The following is a 20,324-nucleotide window of genomic DNA, read 5'->3' as shown; positions in this document are numbered from 1 at the left end:
ATAGAAATTATTAGAGCTAATTATAAAGTGTAATAATAAAAGATTTACTCTTAAATTAACGAATTAGAAAGATTTCTATTATCTTATATAATGCTTTAAAAGCGAATCTTTAAATATAATAGCGCTTTAATAGATTTTAATTAAATATAATTTAATAAATTAGATATTAAAAGAGAAGTTTTAAAATTATAAGATTAGTTAACTTTTAATAATAATAAATCTTATATAAAGCTTAAATTATAACTTACGTTAATTATATATAATAAGTATAATAATAATTAGAAGAATATACTATCTAATTTCTATCGATATTTTAATACTATTAAAATAAAGATAATATTTATTAAAATAGAGATAATATTTATTAAAGTAATAGCGATAATAATTAAAGCGATAATAATATCTAATTACTAAAAACTTTACTTTAACGTTATATCTAATACTCTAAAATAGTATTAACTTTTTTAAAAAGCTATTAATAATAAATTAAGTATATATAAATTAAGCTCTTCGCGCGGTTTATCTATATATTAACTTAAAGTTATTAAAAGATAAAAAATAAATATACGATTTAACGATATTATGGTTTCAACCGACATTCCTTCTTTAGACTTACGCTAGGCTTCATTCGGGCTAGCTCCTTAGCGACTTGGCACTCTGATGACTTCGGCACACATATTACTTAGCAACCTTTATAGTTAATATTCCATTTATATGATATCACTAATATCATTATTCGATACACGGTTTATTTTCTGACATAATATTAACTATCTAACATAGCCGTGAGCTAAGCTATTATTGCCTGCCTGCTCCTGCCTGCCTGCCTACCCTGCCCTGCGGAGATCTCTCGAATATCGACTACTCAATCGCCTTGTTGTGGAGGAGATATCCGGACGATTCCCTGCCTGCCTACCTGCCTGCCTGCCTGCCTGCCCTGCCTCTGCGGGGATCTCTCGAATATCGACTACTTAATCGCCTTGTTGTGGAGGAGATATTCGGACGATTCTCTGCCTGCCTGCCTGCCCTGCCCTGCGGAGATCTCTCGAATATCGACTACTCAATCGCCTTGTTGTGGAGGAGATATCCGGACGATTCCCTGCCTGCCTACCTGCCTGCCTGCCTGCCTGCCCTGCCTCTGCGGGGATCTCTCGAATATCGACTACTTAATCGCCTTGTTGTGGAGGAGATATTCGGACGATTCCCTGCCTACCTGCCTACCCTGCCTCTGCGGGGAGATATTTCGACTATCGGGCTAATTACTAATTCATACCCCGAAACTATGAATCCTTACCGAATCATACCCCTAATTACTGAATCATACCCCTAGGGGTATGATTCAGTAATTTGCCATTACCTGGGGTATGATTCGGTAATTTGCCATTCATGATAAAAATCGCAAAGGAGAAAATTCGCGACCTGGGCCATCCGACCATAGAAAAGAGGAAAGTATTCAATGGGTGACCTACCAGCTTAAATACATCAGACGAAAGCCGAGTGGGTATTAGCAGCAGCCCCCACGGGGGCCCTGCGACGGCCCTACGGGGGCCCTATTTAGGTTCAAATAGGGGTGTCTGGCTGTCAAGCGCAGACACCCCCGGGACCAGGCTTTTTTTGCGCTTGACAGACAGCCAGACACCCCTATTTGGACCTTAATAGGGCCCCCGTGGGGGCTGCTGCTAACAGTGGGCTAAATTTGGCCCCCCAGCCTGTCTACACCCAGTCTGTGACTCTCACACACTCCCAATAGTCTACACAGAGAAAATAAAAAGCACCGCAACACCATTGTACCAGCGCCATTAGGAATCGAACCCAATACGAACTAAATACCTCTAACAACACACAGCAAGTTTGGTAAATTACCGAATCATACCCCAAGCAATTAATCCTTACCGAATCATACCCCAAATTTTGGTGTAGGGGTATGATTCAGTAATTAGGGGTATGATTCGGTAAGGATTCATAGTTTCGGGGTATGATTCGGTAATTAGCCCTTCGACTATCTCTCGCTTGCCTTACCTATTACCTACCTGCATCAGTGGAGAGATCTCCACCTAATCCGTTATAAACTCGGATCAAGAAGAAACCCGTCCTGAATCGTCATTGACGATTCAGCATTACCAGGCCCAGATTCGTGGCCTCAACACTACTATTCAGAATCTCAACACAACCGTAACACGACTTCGAGAGTCACGGGACCTTCATCGTTCCAATGCAAAGACTCTCACTGCTACAAACACGGAATTGCAGGCCAAAATTCAGGCCTTAACTATCAAAGAAGAAACGATCACCCTATTCGAAACAGCTGAAGGATCAGCTGAAGAAAGAAGGCCGATGTTTCAAATACCTTGGCCATAGCCACCGGCCCAATCAGACTAAGACATGCATAGCCTCAAAGGCATTATCGTTTAAAGAGGCAAAGGCCATTGTGGCTAAGGAAAAGGCTGTGGAGAAGACTGTGGAGAGGCCTTACCTGCAGCAGCAGCAATGGATTTCTCCTCCTTCCCCTGATTAGCAATAACCATTCCGCCTAGCCGCATGCGGCTAGCGCATTCAAATTAGTTTCGATTCGGTAAATTATCGGACTTTGCGTTTTTGAACGAATTGGCCTCATTCGATTTCGGGGTTTTTTTTTTCGCTTTTTTTCGGCAATGCGCCAAAACCACGAATCCACCACACCACCTCTCAGCACCCCACACCATTACTTCAAGCACCTTCCCGGGCTATTGCCCCACATTGATACCCCTGTTGCCTACGTCCGCAGGCCTGCTATATGAGATTTGGCTCAATGCCACGATCGGACACTGAGAGTGTCTGCGAGAAAAAGTTCAAAGTTGTTGTTTCAGGGGGTAGCAAATATGCTTCAGGCCATAAAGGCCAGTGCACCATGGATCATGACGATCGTCTCGCTGTTGCCACCTCGCCGTCGCCATGATTTGGACCATAGGGACATAGCCATTTGAGGGGGGGTAATGTCATGGTTTCAACCGGCATTCCTTCTCCAGACTTACGCTAGGCTCCATTCGGGCTAGCTCCTTAGCGGCTTGGCACTCTGATGACTTCGGCACACATGTTACTTAGCAACCTTTATAGTTAATATTCCATTCATATGACACTACTAATATCATTATTCGATACACGATTTATTCCCTAATAAACGATTATATTATACTTTTAATATTATTATAATAATATTAAATTATTTAAATAAAAGTCTAATATATAAAAAAGATAATTTAATAATAAGAAGAATTAATATAAAAAAGAAAGTTTTAGAGAAGAAGAAGAAGAGAAGAAAAGCTTAGATATCTATCGCGTATATTAAATTTTTAGATTACTTTATATTATTTAATTTAAATTAAATATTAATAAAGCGCTTTCTCTTTAATTTTAAAGATTTAAATTCGAGTAAATTACGCTTATTAAGCGCTATTATCTAATATAATCTTAGCTACTTTAATAATAATTATAATTTATATAAATTAAAAAATAAAAGATTTAAAAGAGTAAGTTAATAAATAATTATTTTTATCTAATTTAACTAGCGCTAAACTATTATAACTTATTAAAATTTTCGTATATTTCGTTCTTACTTTCTTATTTTTAAATCTTATTATCTTTATAGAAATAATTATTTTTTAAATTAAACTTTATAATAATATATTTATAATAGCGTATAATATATATTCTCTTTATTTCTAATATCGATATTTATTAGAATTAACATACTTTTTAATAAAATAAACTTTAATTAAAATTAAGAATAGCTTAATATTTATAAATATTCGTATAAGCCCTTTAATTCTTTTATATATATTTACTAATTTATTTTTTTATAATAATTAAAGTAGAAGAGACTAAGTCTAATAATTTACTATAATAAATATTAAATATTAATAATAATAGCGATATTAAAAAGTTTTAATATAGATTAATTAAATAATAATTAAATTTTTAATTAAAATAAAAAATAAAGAATAAGCTTAGTTAAAATAAAAATATTAAGAGATCGCGATAGCGAATAAATATATTTATATTTAAGAAGAAACTAGTTAAGAAAATAAAGAAAATCGATATCTTAGCTAATAATTATATTATAACTATTAAAAAGCGTAAAATTAAATATATTAATATATCGTTATTATAATAGAAGTAAGCTTTTAAATAAATTAAATAAGATATAATAGATAAATAATAAATAATTTCTAATTCTAATTATTATTCTAATAAACTTATATAAGTTATATTTTAATAATATTATATAAAAAAAGTATATAAGCGTAATTATAAAGAAGTTTATATTACGATCATATTCTATATCTTTCTTAATATATTATTTAACTCTATAGTCTATTAGAGTCTAGCGTATCTTAATAAAGTTATCTACTATTATCTAATATCTTCTATCTATATAGCTATTCGATATCTAGTTATCTTATTTAATATATCTATATTAATATTATATCTATATCGATTCTAATACTATAACTAGATTATCTTATTTACTATATTCGAATTAATAGATAAATTTAAGAAATCTATTAATAGAGGCTTTGATAAGATATTAAGTTAAGCTATCGTATTTCTAGATAAATCTATTATATAGATAATATATTATAAAGAATATCTATCGAGATAGCGTAATAATCTTATAATTAATTAGAGAGATAAAGTAATTACTAGATTAGTTTATTTATATAACTAGTAAATTTAAAGAAATTATTATCTAACTTAATAATTATATAACTAATCCTCTAAGTAGAGTAAAAGTATTTAAAAAAACGATATTTAGACTATCTATAATTTTCACGATAGCTTAAATAATTTATAAATTAGGGAAAAAGTCCTCGTAAAATATAATACTATTTTTCGAATTTGCAGTGAAGCCTTATAAAAGATATTATAAGAAATTTTTTCTTTTCTCTTCTTCGCTTAGTATTTATAATATTAAAGAATCGAAAGAAATAATATAACTCTTTTATCTTTATTTCTAATATGTAATTAAGTAAGATAAATCGAGTTAGTAACCTTCTTACTTAGATATTTAATTAACGATAGTCTTTACTATCTAATAACATAGCGGAGAATATCGCGACTATTACGAATCTATAATAGATTATTAGCGTTAATTAATTATATAATTAAATCGATAAGAAGCTTAATTAATTTCTTATTATACTTCGCGATCTTCGCTATTAATAAGATTAATTTCGAGATATAGCTAAATAGTATATTAATTTTAAGATTAAGAAGAATAAGATAATAAATTAATAAGATAAGGCTTAATAACGCTTAGAGTAAGTTAGTATTAAGATTAAGAAGCTATAAGAATAGAATAAAGAGCTTTAATAATAGCTAATAACAATATAGTTAAGTATACTTAAAAATCTATAAACTACTTTTAAGATATAAGTATTAATCTTAATAGAGCTTATCTAAGTTTTATATTTTATTTATAGAAAAGAGAAGTTTATTAAACTATCGAATTCTCTCTTCTTTATTAACGATAAGAATCTTATATAAGAGAATTAATTAGTTAAAATAAAGGAAAAGTTATTAAATAATAAGAATTACTATCTTATTAAGACGTCTTAAATTATCTATCTTCTATTATATATAAATAAAAAAGTAATCTCTTATACTCTAAATAGAAGATATAGAAGTATTATAAATCTTTATATATTAGTTAATAAAATTATAAACTAGCTAACTAAGATCTATAAAGAGATAAATTATTATAAAAAGATAAAACGCGAATATAATTTTTTTTAATAGATAACTTAGTTCTTTAATAGGTTCTATATAAAACTTATTAGACTTAATTTTATATTTAATTATAACGAAACTCATCTAAGAGATAATTTAGATATTAAACTACGAATATATATTTAACTTTACTTTATTTTTATAGCCCTTTCTAATTATAAATTTATATCTTTAAGAGATATTAAGAAATATCTTATAGATAATAATAATTTATAGCGCGTAAGCTATAAACTACGTCTAACTTAAATTATTAATAAAACGACTTTTAAAACTATTATAACTCGAATAAGAAAGATAATTACCGCTATAATCGAGGATTATATATCTTTCGCTACTATATCGAGTACTTATACTTTAAATACTTTTTAGAGTATATCGAAGACGATAATTAATATAGATTTAAGAGACTTAATATATTTTAATTATAAAAAGATAAGTTATATAAGATATAATTATTTAATATAGAGATAGACTAACGCTAATAAGAAGGTCTTATAAGAGATAGAAATCTACGAACTTATTATTAATAACGAATATAAGATAAATCTACTAGCCGACGCTTATAAAGTCTCTAAGAATTCGAGAAATAAATAGTCTCTATTAAAGTTACGGTAAGGGAGATCTATAATATATATCTATTAAATACTTTTAATAATTCTTTAATATATTATTCTTTTAGAATATAAATAACACTATCGTTATAGAGATGAAAATATTTACTTTAAAACGCTCTTATTAATAATAAGTATATTAAGATATATATAATTATTAATAAGTCTCTAATTTATAGAGTTTATAAAGAATTACTATTAAAATCGATTTTATTATTAAAATCTAAATCTCTAAAGAATTACGATAGCCGAATCGCAAAGAAATATATTATCTACTATTTACTTTCAATAATAATAGTAAATAGTTATCGAGAAGAAACGTATTTTATATTTATTATCTCTCTTATATATAATATAATTTTAGAAAAACTATAGATAAATAAGTATAAGATACTTCTTAATATAATAAACGATAAGATTCTTTTTATACTAGATCGCTATAATTATAACGATAACGAGACCTTAATAATAGAGAATCTCGCTATCTTATTAAATTCGAAACTAAAACTCTCTATTCTATAGACTATCTTAAAGAAAGAATCTTCTCCTTAACCCATATATAACGACGACTCGAACTCTACTATCGACTTAAACGTTTCTAGCGAATCAACTAATAAAAGAAAATTAATATCTACTTCTTAGAATATAAAATAAAAATAAGATATAGACTTATAATTTATTAATATCGTTAAAATTAATATTATATTATACTATTAATTAGCGCGTAATAAGAAAAATCATCTATTTACTCTTATTATAAACGAGATCTATAACTTACTATTAAAAGAGTTACCTCTTTAGAAGAAATTATATAATTCTTATATATCGATTAATAAGCTATATTTTTATAACTTAGAAAAAAAGTATAAGAGGTATTATGAATTAAATTACTCTATTTAAATTAGCGCTATTAAAATCGTTAGTCTTAAAGATATTAAATGAAAACTTCTTATCGAGTATTATAACTATTTAAATATTTTCGATAAAATAAAGATAAATAAACTATTATTATATCGCCTTTATAATTATAAATTAAAATTTATAAAGATTAATATCGTTAAATTATCGAAGAGTTAAGTCTGTTTTATATTAAAATATAAGTTAGAATAGATTAAGAAGTATTTAAATAAGTATTTAAAAAAGGGTTTTATAACACCTAGTTATACTTCGTTTATATTCCTTATTCTATTTACTAAAAAACCAAATAAGGATTTACGCTTTTATATAAACTATCGAAAACTAAATATTATTACTAAGAGAAATTAATATTTAATTTCATTAATAGATAAGATTCTCGCGAGAATTTAGGGCTATAAATATCTTACTTAATTAGATATTATAGTTATATTTAATAAATTATATATATACTTTAATAGTAAGAATTTTACTATATTTATTATTTTCCTCGATATATATAAGTATTAAATACTCTTCTTCGATCTAATTAATAACTTAGTTATCTATTAATAATATATAAATAATATTCTATTTAAATATCTAAACGACTTCTATTAAGTCTATCTTAATAATATTCTTATTTATAATTAATTAAGAAAGAAATATATTATATATATTCGAAAGATTCTTTAAAAGTTATAGAAGATTAAATTATAGATAGATATTCTTAAATACGAATTTTATATCTAAAAGACGAAATTTTTAAATTTTTTTATTTCGATTAATAGTCTATAAATAGATTCTATTAAAATTCAAATTATTATTAAATAGTTTACTTCTATTAATTTAAAGAAGATATAGATCTTTATTAGCTTTTATAACTTCTATTATTAATTTATAAAAGATTTTTTAAAGATCGTGAAATTAATAGTAAAACTTATAATTAAGAAAATAATATTTAATTAATTATTAATCTATTAGAAAGTCTTTTATTTACTAAAGATAGCTATTATAAAAGCTTCGATTTTATACTATTTCGATAGATCGAAGAATATTATACTTAAAACGAATTTCTCTAATTATATTAATAATAATATTTTATCTTAATATAATAATAATAAAGTCTTATATTTAATAATTTTCTATAATAAAAATCTTATCTTAACTAAGTATAACTATTAGATCTATAATAAGAAGTTATTAACTATTATTCGCTATCTAGAATATTAGTATTCTAAGTTAAAATATATCGATATCTCTATTAAGATCTTTACGAATTATAAGAGCTTAATATACTTTATTAAAAAAAGAGATCTAAGTTATCGCTAGACTCGCTATTTAGATATACTATTTAAATTTAATATTAAAATTATCTATTATCTAAGATCTTAGAATATTAAGATTAATATATTTATATATATAATTAATTCTAAGCTAAATAGTTTAAAGAATAAATACTTAAAGTAGTAATATTAGATAATACTTATATCTAATCGCTTAAAACTTAATAATAAAAATATTAAAATTTATATTATTAATAACTCTATCTTCTATAAAATAGTCTAAAAAAATAAGACTAATAAGTTCTATAATGAAATTTATAAGATAATTATGAAAGATAAGAATAAACTCTATAAAGTTATATTTAATAAGTACTCTATAGAGAATAAGATACTCTATTATAAGAATCGCTTATAAATATTAAAAGGTCTATATATCGATATTATTTAAAAAGTATATAATTAATCTTTATATAAATATTTCGATATAGTTTATATCTATAAGCTATTTAAGTAAAAATACTATTAGCGAGATATAAAAGCTATTATTACTATCTATATCTAAAACTACTATATCTATTATAGATTTAAGATCTCTTATAATCGAGAATATAATCTACTATAATCTCTATTAATTTCTTAAAAGCGATAATAGAATATCTCGATAGACTTCGTAACGAGTTTATCTATATTTAATAAATATAACGCTATCTAGATAGCGATAGACCGATTTATTAAGAAATAATATTATATCGCGTACTTTAATATAAATAAAGAAACTACGGTCGAAAAGATAATTAATATATTACTTAAGAAGGTCTTTTACTTATATAATCTATCGACATTAATAATTTTAAATAGAGACTCTCAATTTATATCGATAATATAAAAAGTCTTTTATAAATAATTTAAAATTAAGGCTAAGCTATTAATAGCCTTTTATCTTAAAATTAATAAATAAACTAAATAAGCTAATTAGAATATAAAACGCTATCTTTAAATATATTATAATTATATATAAAATAATTAATTTAAATAATTACTTATTACTAAGTTTATTAATAATAATACTACTTTTATAATAACGAGTATCTTATTATTCTTTATAAATAAGAGCTTTTATTCTCGAATAAGTTTTAGTTTAGATACTATCGACTATAATATTACTTATAAACGCCTTTACGCTATTTAAGTAGAAGATATTATTAAATATATATAGTAAGTTTTTAATTATATTCGAAATAATATAAATTACGTTTAAAAGGTTATAATAATCTAGACTAATAAGCGATATTAGAAGATTAATTTTAAAGTAAATAATATAATCTTTCTTAGTAATAAGAATATTATCTTAAATTAATTATTTTAAAAACTAAATAATAAGAGATATAATCTATTTAAAGTAATAGATCTTATAAGAACTTTATATTACTTAAAGCTCTTAGTAAGTATAAAGATTTATAATATATTTTATCTTAATCTCTTAAGTCTTATATTAATAGATCTCTTATCTAAATAAATTAATCCTCTATTAAAATATATTATTATTAAGAATTAAATCGAATAGATAATAGAGAAGATTATCGTCTTTAAATTTATTAATAATCGCCTTAAATATCAAGTAAAATAGAAGAGTTTTAATAAGAATCTTAAATAATATAATTTAAATAGTGGCGAATTTGAAAATTATTAAGATATAATCGACGATTTTTATAAGCGATATTTATAAGTAGTTTATTAAGCTCGATAATATCTCGAATATCGCGTTTTTAAATAAATTAAAATTATCCGATATTTTATAATAGCTTTATTTTCTTCACGTTTATAATTTAATTTTTTAGACCTATATTACTTTATAATAATTATATTTTAGATTTATTAGATTATCTTCTCTTATTAATATAACTCTTAATATATTTCGAGACTATATTAGATTACACGCGGATTTTATTATCGCTATTGCTAGATATAATTAATATTAACTAAATAGCTTATTACGAAGAAGTTTATATTAAATTAATTTAATATTAAATTAAAGTTTAGCGCTTATAACTCGATTTAATTCGAGATCTCTTAATTAATTAATTTATATTATTTTATTAATATTCTTTACGCTAAAATATTAACTCGAGAATTATTATCACCTATCAAAATACTTATATTTACTACTCGTCTATTATTATATCAATTTCTTTTAAATTAAGACTTCTATATTTATTATATCTCTAGCTAATAATAATATTAACGCGAAGATTAAGATATAAGCTCTTATTACTTATACTATCGTCGAGGAAGATTATAGTATTAAAGATCTTAGATATTAAAAATTCTTTATTATTTTATTAACTTTCAAGCGAGCGTGTATATATACTAGTTTTACTACTCTTCTACTTATTAATTATAAGAGTATAATTCTATAAGAGAGAGGAGTAGTATTATAATTATACTCTATATCTTTCTTAATATATTATCTAGTTCTATAGTTTATTAAAGTCTAGCGTATCTTAATAAAGCTATCTATTACTATCTAATATCTTCTATCTATATAGCTATTCGATATCTAGTTATCTTATTTAATATATCTATATTAATATTATATCTATACCGATTCTAATAGTTTAAAGTTTTATTTATCGCGCGAATTATTATATATATAAATAAAGATAAGAATTTAAATTAGAAGGAAATAAATAATATCGAAGTTAAATAAGATATAAATATTAAGAATAATTCTATTATACGCGCTAATAATTAAATAAATCTTATTTTTTAAATTACTCGAGAGTGTAATATAAAATTTAATAATAAGTATTATTATAATTTAAATATAATAATATTAACGCGCTAGCTAATAAATATTAAGCTATTATAAAAATCTTAAAATATTAAATATAATTACATCTAAAAGATAAAATTATAAATTTTTATTTATATACAAGTAAAGGCCCATGAATTAAATTCATGGAGTTGGATTTTTCTAAGTCAAATCGAATTTTAGCCCTAGCCCTAAGTTAAATCGAACTCTGATCGCTTGCTGTGCGTTTTTGACCTACATACGAATACAGGTATATATGTGCGGAGAGAGGCGCGCTAAGGCCTAATTAGGAAGGTGTATCGAGTGTGGAGGATTGATTCGTAATAATTGCCTATAAAAAACAGAGAAAGGCTATGTCCTTATGGCAAGAAGTATCGAAATATCGGAAAGAAATGGAGACAACATGCCAATTAGTGGTGTGAATCCCACATTATCTTCTGCCGCAGTGAAATCTTTCGGATAATGAAATAGCTGTCAGAGTAAGATATCGGATGGTTTCAATTCGTCTAAATATGTATCGTCCGATGTTCCTTCTGCAGAGGCTTAATTGGCTGTGACCGTCGTAGTAGATCCTCCTCTTATGACGTCATTGCAGTGATGTACTATATTAATGCAGTGGGGATGACAGGCCAAGTTGTAGTGGTGTTCTCCGCTTGCTGAGTGATGATTTGACGTGGGATCTTGGAGAGCTGAGCCGTGTTCTTGACGATGATGGCCTTGTTGCCGCTTGGTTTCTCCGCAGTGTTCTCCGTAGTGTTTTCCGCAGTGTTCTCCGCATTAGCCTATTGTAGTTCCTCCTCTTACTCCTCCTCTTGTAGAGTATTAGACTGAGTGGCTAGCTGAGTGGCTGACTGAGTGGATGACTAAGTGACTGGCTGACGACGCTTGCTGAGTGATGATTTGATGTGGAACCGTGGAGAGTATATGACGTGGGATCTTGGAGAGCTGAGCCGTGTTCTTGGTGCTGGGGGCCTTGTTGCCGCTTGGTTTCTCCGCAGTGTTCTCCGTATTTGCCTGTTATAGTTCCTTCTCTTGCTCCTCCTCTTGTAGAGTATTAGACTGAGTGGCTAGCTGAGTGGCTGACCGAGTGGATAACTAAGTGACTGGCTGACGACGCTTGCTGAGTGATGATTTGATGTGGAACCGTGGAGAGTATATGACGTGGGATCTTGGAGAGCTGAGCCGTGTTCTTGGTGCTGGGGGCCTTGTTGCCGCTTGGTTTCTCCGCAGTGTTCTCCGCATTTGCCTGTTATAGTTCCTCCTCTTGCTCCTCCTCTTATAGAGTATCAGACTGAGTGGCTAGCTGAGTGGCTGACTGAGTGGATGACTGATATGACGTGGGATCTTGGAGAGCTGAGCCGTGTTCTTGACGATGGTGGCCTTGTTGCCGCTTGGTTTCTCCGCAGTGTTCTCCGCATTTGCCTGTTGTAGTTCCTTCTCTTGCTCCTCCTCTTGTAGAGTATTAGACTGAGTGGCTAGCTGAGTGGCTGACTGAGTGGATGACTGATATGACGTGGGATCTTGGAGAGCTGAGCCGTGTTCTTGACGATGGTGGCCTTGTTGCCGCTTGGTTTCTCCGTAGTGTTCTCCGCATTTGCCTGTTGTAGTTCCTCCTCTTGCTCCTCCTCTTATAGAGTATCAGACTGAGTGGCTAGCTGAGTGGCTGACTGAGTGGATGACTGAGTGACTGGCTGACGATCTGATTGAGTGGATTGCTGAGCTGATAGGGTAGGTAGTGTTGACTGAGCGGCTGGTTGAGTACCGCTGGCTTGAGAGTACGTAGAGGAAGACGATGGCCGTGAATCTGTTCGGGCTCTTTTGATCTTTTAACGCGTTTATGAGCAGTAGTAGGTAGCTGTTGGGCTCGCTTACGGCCTCGATTGCTAGTAGTAACGGATTCGCCGAGGGGTGGCCTGGCTGGGGGCGTTAGTAGGGGCTCTAAGAGGCGGGTAAAAGGGGTGTACGTGCCTGAAGCGTTTAGTAACGTTTCCGCGAGGGTTACCGAGGACGATTGTGTTTATATTGATGGAATTGGTAGAATTGGTAGAGTGGTGGAAGAATAATGGTTACATAAACAAACAGGTGGAAGGATTATTATCCGATCTCGGACGCGTTTGGTGTGACTATTATATTTAAATATCTATTTCATCCACCAATAGTAGGCCAAACTTCATTATTTTTATAGCGTTAGAAAGCGTATACTGAGCTCTATAATTTACGAAATTATGAAGTAATAGCATCCGTAGGGAGCTGGTTATTTCAGAGGGGAAGACTTCTACACATAGATTTTTGTAGATTTTTAATAATTGCGGACGCTAATTTATTTACCCGCGGTGTCTAACCAAAAAGCGTAGACCTAACGAATTGATGATTGGCTGCACATATAAATTCAAGGTTTTCTAGTTCAGCCCTACCTTATTCTTTTATATATACTAATAATTAATCTAGTATATAATAATAAAAAGTTTACTATAAAAGCTATATTATCTAAATCGATATTTTAATTTTAATTATTATTATCGCTATTATATAAATAATATAAAATTATCTCTTATTTAAGTATATCTAATTTTTAATTTTAATTATTATTATAGATATCGTTAATTTATTCTAGAATTATTAAATATACTTTTATATACTTTTTATATCTAATCTTTTTTTATATATCGCGAGAAGATAGCTTAAAAAAATATAGCTTATTATATTAAGCTATAATACTTTCGAGAGAATATTAAGAAATATATTAACTTTTTTAAATCGATAATTTAATAAAAAGACTATAATTATAATACGTATAATTTTATATTAAATAGCGATATTAAAAATATATAATAGATATATAAAATTATCGTTAACGACTTTAATTACGAAGTGTTAATAAATTTTACACGACTAATATTAGAGAAAAATAAGCTTTTCTTATTATTAGTAGATATAACTCGCTTTCTTTTATATATATAAAGTAATAAAATATAATTATATTTAATTTTATATCTTATTAATTTAGCGTAATTATTAATTAGAATAATAATTAAAATAATTACTTCTAAATATAGAAATTCTAATTAAGATATTCTATATATATATTATTTTATAATATAATATTATAGATATATTATATTATAAGATATCTCGCTAAGATCTTATATTATATTAGATATAAGATTATATAAATCTTAATAATCTATATTATATTAGAGTATAATATAGTAGATTAATATCTTATATTATATTATATCTTTTCGACTAATAAATATAATAATCTCGCGAAGAAAAATATAAGTAATCTTAGTACGATATTTTTTATAGTATTTAATATTAGAAAGTAATTTATTAATATCGCGAATCGATAGTTAATTAATAAGTATATCTATTTTACTTAAATATTATTTAACGCGATTAATAGTCTAAGTAATCTAGATAATCTAGACGACTTAAAAGATAATAGTCTAAAGATTCTAAGTAATCTAGTTTATAGCTAAAAAGGTTTTTTTTTTTTTTTTTTTATATTTTATATAATTTTTTTTTATTTTTTTAAAATTTTTTTTATTTTTTTTTTTTTTTTTTTTTTTTTTTTTTTTTTATTTTTTTTTTTTTATTTATATATTTTTAAAATTTTTTTTTTTTTTTTTTTATTTTTTTTTATATTTTTTTTTTTTTATTTTTAAAATTTTTTTTTTTTTTTTTTTTAATTTTTTTTTTTAATTTTTTTTTTTTTTTTTATATAAAATATTTTTTTTTTTTTAAAAAATTTTTTATTAAAAAATTTTTTTTTTTTTTTTTTTTAATTTTTTTTTTTTTTTTTTTTTTTTTATTTTTTTTCCTTTTTTTTTTTTTTATTTATAAAAAAATTTTATAAAATTTAATTTTAAAATTAAAATTTTTTATTTGGGATTTTCCCCCTAAGGGTTAAATATTTAAAAATATCTATCGAGAATATCTATAATTTGAGTTCTATAAAAAAAGACGATATCTAGATAAATTATCTATAAAGATTAAAGCTCTTAACGTAATAGCGATTTAAATTTTACGCTTTTCGCCTAAGTGAATAAGAGGACTTATTTTTATTAATTGTACTCTTTCGAATAGTATTAATCGGTGGTGATATTACTGTCATATTACGGGGTTTAGGGTCTCTAAGAAAGTGTTACGGAATAAACGTCGAAGCGATTACGGGGTGTAATCGTGTGTTCTCTTGGCACGGTATCATACCCTTGCTTAAAGACCAAAGTTGAAATAGGGATGTTTTAAATATGTGGTTACCGAAGGGACCCTTAGAGTCTTGAAACAAAGGATGATCAAGGCAGTACCATCTCTAATATTGCGAATGCCTGCAAAGCGTGCCTTTCTATGGTTTGGACCATACTTCTATCTAAATTGGAGATAGCATCATGTATTGCAACGTGTGGATGGAGGGTGTAATAAGGTGTCCATGGAGCGCGAAGAGACCAGAGTATGATACGGCTCGAGGAGACCACTTCCATCCATCTCGAGATCTTGTGTCTGGGAATATCTCGTTACGATAATTCCGAGCTCTACCTGGATTCCACCTCTGAGTAACGATTGCCGCTAGGCACAAGAGATCTAAGAACCTCGAGTCGAGCAGGCTTGTCAGCCTGGCATACTGTGGTCAGCGAGCGTCGTCGGGTGACCGTTTATGGCGGGGAAGAAGACCCACACTATACTTCAATAGCCTGTCAACGAGGATCCGGGCATTGTCCCGGTCCTTCGAATGCGCGTCTTCACTGGAGACCGCTGCTTTGAAGACTCCCTTGGTTGCATCTCCACACAATGCGTTGTAGACGGCTTCACCCCATTCCTCCGAGCTGGTCATTAAAGCCAAGCCGAACCATCCTTCTGTTACAAGTGACTGGTTCCCAGACTCTGCGATCATCGCTACCACGGGCTTGACAATTTCGTCAGGACGCAAATTCAGCTCGCGCACTGCTTTCTCCACGCGAAATACTCTAGAGCGGACTTCCTCGCTGTTACCACTGTTGGCTGTACGCCATACCTCTACAATGGTACGTGCAACCTCGATCTTGATAGCTGGATCGTTAGTGTTGCTATAGAGGTGAAGAAGACGGGAAGCGTAGCTATCATCCTTAGCTGAGGTGTTCGGTCTCAAAAACCGATAAACGTTATCAAAGCATCCCCTAACCAACTGTCTCACGAGGCTGGCAGCTGCGTAGTGTAAGGTCGGACTTTCGAAGTTGGACCAAACTAATGTAACGCTTTCAAAACTTTCGAGTTCTTTTTTGTTTGCTGCAGGTACTGCTAGATTCTTCATGAGTCGAATTGATTCTTCCAGTACTTGGAGATTGCTAACGTCCTCCAGGAGGGATCTGAGCAACCAGTGAACCTTGAAATTCTTGACCATGTCGGTAGCATTTTGGTCAGAGCTCGCCACATTGCGAAGTATACTGCAAGCACAGACTTGCATCTGCGGTTCATCTATCGACAGCCACGAGATGAGTCTTTGAACAAGTTTCGATGCAGGCAGGTACTTGATAGTAAATTCAGTCAGCGCAGTCATGTCCCACAACTTCGCGGACAAGGCGGAGCGCAAAGCCGTAAGTTGAGCTTCATCCTCCGGATCCTGCACCGGGTGGTGCAATGGAGGTTCGGACTCCGACGTGGAAAAATAATTCGTACTTGCAGCATCTTGAGTGTAAGAGAACACAAACAAATCAAGGATAATTGACAACTTGTAATCTTCTAGCAAAGCCTTCTGGATTTGCTCGTGCTTTAAAAGAGCAACAATTGCATTTGCTAAGGAAACTTGGGTTTCAATGTCTACACCCGGTATTGTGAGGGCTTGATGGATGATAGTAACCGCTTGAGTATCGGAATACAGCTCCGGATTGACTGTTCTCTTTTCGTCAGCGTTTCCACTCCAAAAGCGGCCTACACATGCACTCACAATCCTCAATGGCGACGTCTAAGAGGAGAGCAATTTGAGGGAGATAATCTTGTTTGTAACACCGGCGCTCGAGCAGTGTAATAAGGCTAGGAAATAGCCGGTTAGCCCTCAAAGCTACCTGCGCCAGTTCTCAGAGTCGTTAGCCTGGCTGTTTGGATGGGATGGAGGATAATGTACCATAGTCGAGACAAAGGTTACATAGCACACCGATGGCAATGCTTGCTTTCCCCTCTTCTTGCAAGCGATCGAGCAAGGCTGGCAGCTTCAGCTTGGCAAGTGCACGCTCTCGGTTGATGTCTTGAATCCCGATCAGTGGCTGTGAACGGGAGGAATTTGTCTCGATACGAACCCAGATCGGCACAAGTATTGCCAACTAAACGCAGAGCATCCGGAGTCCAATCATGCTCGATTTCATCTGCGGCAAGAAGATCAAGGTAGAAGTCCAACATCTTCTCATCTCCGAAAGGTAATCGCCACGGCTCTGAGCGCGTATCAGCCAGGAGCTCTCCTTCTTGCAACACCTCTGAAACAACCATCGCGAGCTTACCATACCGACTACCGTCAGCTAGGACCTTTGTCGCAGGTGCAATGATCGCAGGAGATTTCTCTCGCAGGTATTGAAGGATAGAGACCACAGTTCGCAAAGCTTTGCCAATTTCAAGACCTCCATCTGCACGCTCGAGAAGTGCAGGCCATTCATCGAAGCCCGAGCCGGTGTGGTCTCGAGGCACGATAACCTCGAAGATATTGGACAAGAAACGGAACATTTGGGGTTTTGTCGACTCAAGCTGTGGTGTAACTTCTCCAGTAGAAGGGGACGGGGAGTCTTTCACGGTTATAATGGGCGGTCGGTCCTCCATGGTGTCTAGCATATATGAAGGATTTTGCACCATTCAAAAGGGCGACTTGTTACACCGTGCGGACCGCAGACAAGATGCTACTTTTTGGTCCCAATTCGTCAAACTGCTAAGGATGCATTCAATGTCTTTTATTCAACACTTGAAGGACGCCACTGAGACTGGAATTCGCAAGTTGTACGCAGAAAGTCACGTCACTCGAACCTCAACAAAATGCCAGATTAAGCTAAGAAATGGATCATGAAGGCCAAGCGATGCCGAACAAGACGGGTTTCTGCAACAAGCGATCATGCTGGCTGTAATTACCAAAAGAATAACAGCTTTGCTAGTTGATACTTTGGGGTCTCAGGGTCTAAAGGCGCCGTCTTATTGTATTCAAGACGGTACTGGAGATTGTGTGATACAGAGGGTGAGAAATGTTGAGGTTCGGCAAAACGTTGCTCCGGGTCCCGACAACTTTTCGGAAAAGCTTCATTTCTACTACTCCGTGGACTGGAAATTGGGCAGACCAAATCTGTCCCCCGCATCGAAACCTCATCGCGGTCGTTACAATTAGTGACATCTCGGCAGCCACAACTCCAGTCATGACGAGGGCACAACAGACCATCTCTCTGGCACTGCTGGCCTCTTCTGTGAGCTGCCTCGATCACTCAAGTCTGCCACCAATTGCACTTCACTAATGAAGATGGCCTCCTAGCTCTACCTCGCCTGCTTCCTCCACGTAGTACCCTTCACCAAAACCGTACAAGACGAGGTCATACCAGTCGTACGCTTCCCTCCCTCCCAGACTCCCATAGCTACTGCAAAGCTGATGATACCTGCCCACAGTTCCCTCTCTGGGCCCTTGTATCTTTCGGTTCCTACCTCCTCTTCAAGCTGGGATGGGGCGTCTTCACGTTCAATGATGTACCAGAAGCACACAAGGAGTTGATGGGGGAGATTGACATGGCAAGGCAAGAGCTGAAAAGGAACGGGATCGATGTGGATTGATATGGTGCGATATATGAAGGCGTCGCATAAAAGTTTCCGATGATCTCTTGAGCCAAATCGCTCTTCTCAAGTCACGCTCTGGCTCCACATTCTGTTGTCCGCCTTGCCCGACTGACCCATACCATCCAACCCTCTATTGGATCTAGGGCCCCCTCTCTCCACTCGTCTTGCCAGAGGTGGTGCCGAGTAATCCACGCTCACCTATCGACATATCGAAGTATCTTCATGTAACACTCAACCCACGTTTTGGGCCTCCATGCCCATTGGGTACGCCAGTCAGACCACAGGCCCGGACACTAGGCTCGATCTTGCCCAATAGTCGAAGAGCCACGACCAACCTTTGCACTGTAATCTTCCTCATCGCCAACGCTTTCAACCTGCATGCTCCGCGGCCCTCCTATCCCTCAACCTCTTCTCCGTATTCATAAACTCCCGAATCCCCACCGGCACCCCCTCAAACAACGCCCCTTCATCGTCCCCGTCCAGATCCAAGCCCCTGAATCCCCCAACCTCATCCGAATCCCCCACCCCTCCCTCATCCACACCATCACCCACACCCATCCCTTTAACCCTCCCTTCCTCCCCACTCCCCACCCTCCTCCGCCCACTCGTAGCATGCCTCTGCTGTTCCCTATCCTTTCTCCTCCTCGCCGCAGCCCACTCTTCCACCTCTTCCCTATAGGCATCCCAGACGCAATTCACACATCCGCTCATGCAGCAATTATCCGGCTCCGGCGGACGGGCCAGTCCCTTCTCTCCTCTGGCCAGCCCGCGCATCCTGGCACTCGGTCCCGCCAGCGGCGTGGAGAAGAAGACTCTGTTGTCGGGGCCCTTGTCGCTGCCTTGGATGGAAGCCGGTGTGGATTGCACGGTAGATGCGGCAGAGGGTGGGGGTGTGGCGGGGGAAGATGTGGGGCTGGAAGATTTGGGTGCGCGGGCTGGGTTGATGGTCTTTTTTGCTGGGGTTGGCATAGGCTGGGAGAGGAGGAGGGAGTAGTAGTCGTCTTCGGGTGGTGCTTGGGAGGAGTGGGAGGGGGGTTCGCGGAGGCGTAGGCGGGCGGAGAGGTGGAAGAGTCGGTAGGGGCGGAGGTGGGGAGGACGAAGCTGTAGCGGTGGCATTATATATGTTGGGGTAATGGATGATTAGAGAAAATGGAGGAAAAGCACTCGATTGGTTCGAGGCAC

General features: G+C 32.5%; 3 protein-coding genes across 3 annotated transcripts; 1 reads left to right on the top strand and 2 right to left on the bottom strand.

Moving 5' to 3' along the window:
• Positions 1-15,999: 15,999 nt before the first annotated feature.
• HO173_008082 (uncharacterized protein) lies at positions 16,000-18,152 on the bottom strand (the record flags this gene model as incomplete). The annotated part of the gene is made up of 5 exons (XM_037309982.1): positions 16,000-17,237; positions 17,293-17,421; positions 17,470-17,589; positions 17,642-17,773; positions 17,840-18,152. 5 exons carry the CDS (start codon positions 18,150-18,152, stop codon positions 16,000-16,002), a joined length of 1,932 nt encoding a protein of 643 aa, XP_037163279.1.
• A 581-nt stretch (positions 18,153-18,733) lies between these two features.
• HO173_008081 (uncharacterized protein) lies at positions 18,734-19,139 on the top strand (the record flags this gene model as incomplete). The annotated part of the gene is made up of 3 exons (XM_037309981.1): positions 18,734-18,781; positions 18,847-18,915; positions 18,978-19,139. The coding sequence occupies 3 exons, from the start codon at positions 18,734-18,736 to the stop codon at positions 19,137-19,139; spliced, it is 279 nt and encodes a 92-aa protein (XP_037163278.1).
• Positions 19,140-19,511: 372 nt separating this feature from the next.
• Positions 19,512-20,258, bottom strand: HO173_008080 (uncharacterized protein; the record flags this gene model as incomplete). The annotated part of the gene is made up of 1 exon (XM_037309980.1): positions 19,512-20,258. One exon carries the CDS (start codon positions 20,256-20,258, stop codon positions 19,512-19,514), a length of 747 nt encoding a protein of 248 aa, XP_037163277.1.
• Between the last annotated feature and the right edge of the window lie 66 nt (positions 20,259-20,324).

This window comes from Letharia columbiana (assembly GCF_014066305.1).
Source record: "Letharia columbiana isolate WasteWater2 chromosome Unknown Sc0000027_s0, whole genome shotgun sequence".
Lineage (NCBI taxonomy): Eukaryota > Fungi > Ascomycota > Lecanoromycetes > Lecanorales > Parmeliaceae > Letharia > Letharia columbiana.
The sequence above is the reverse complement of the archived record's forward strand: the minus strand, read 5'-3'. Positions and strand labels throughout refer to the sequence as shown.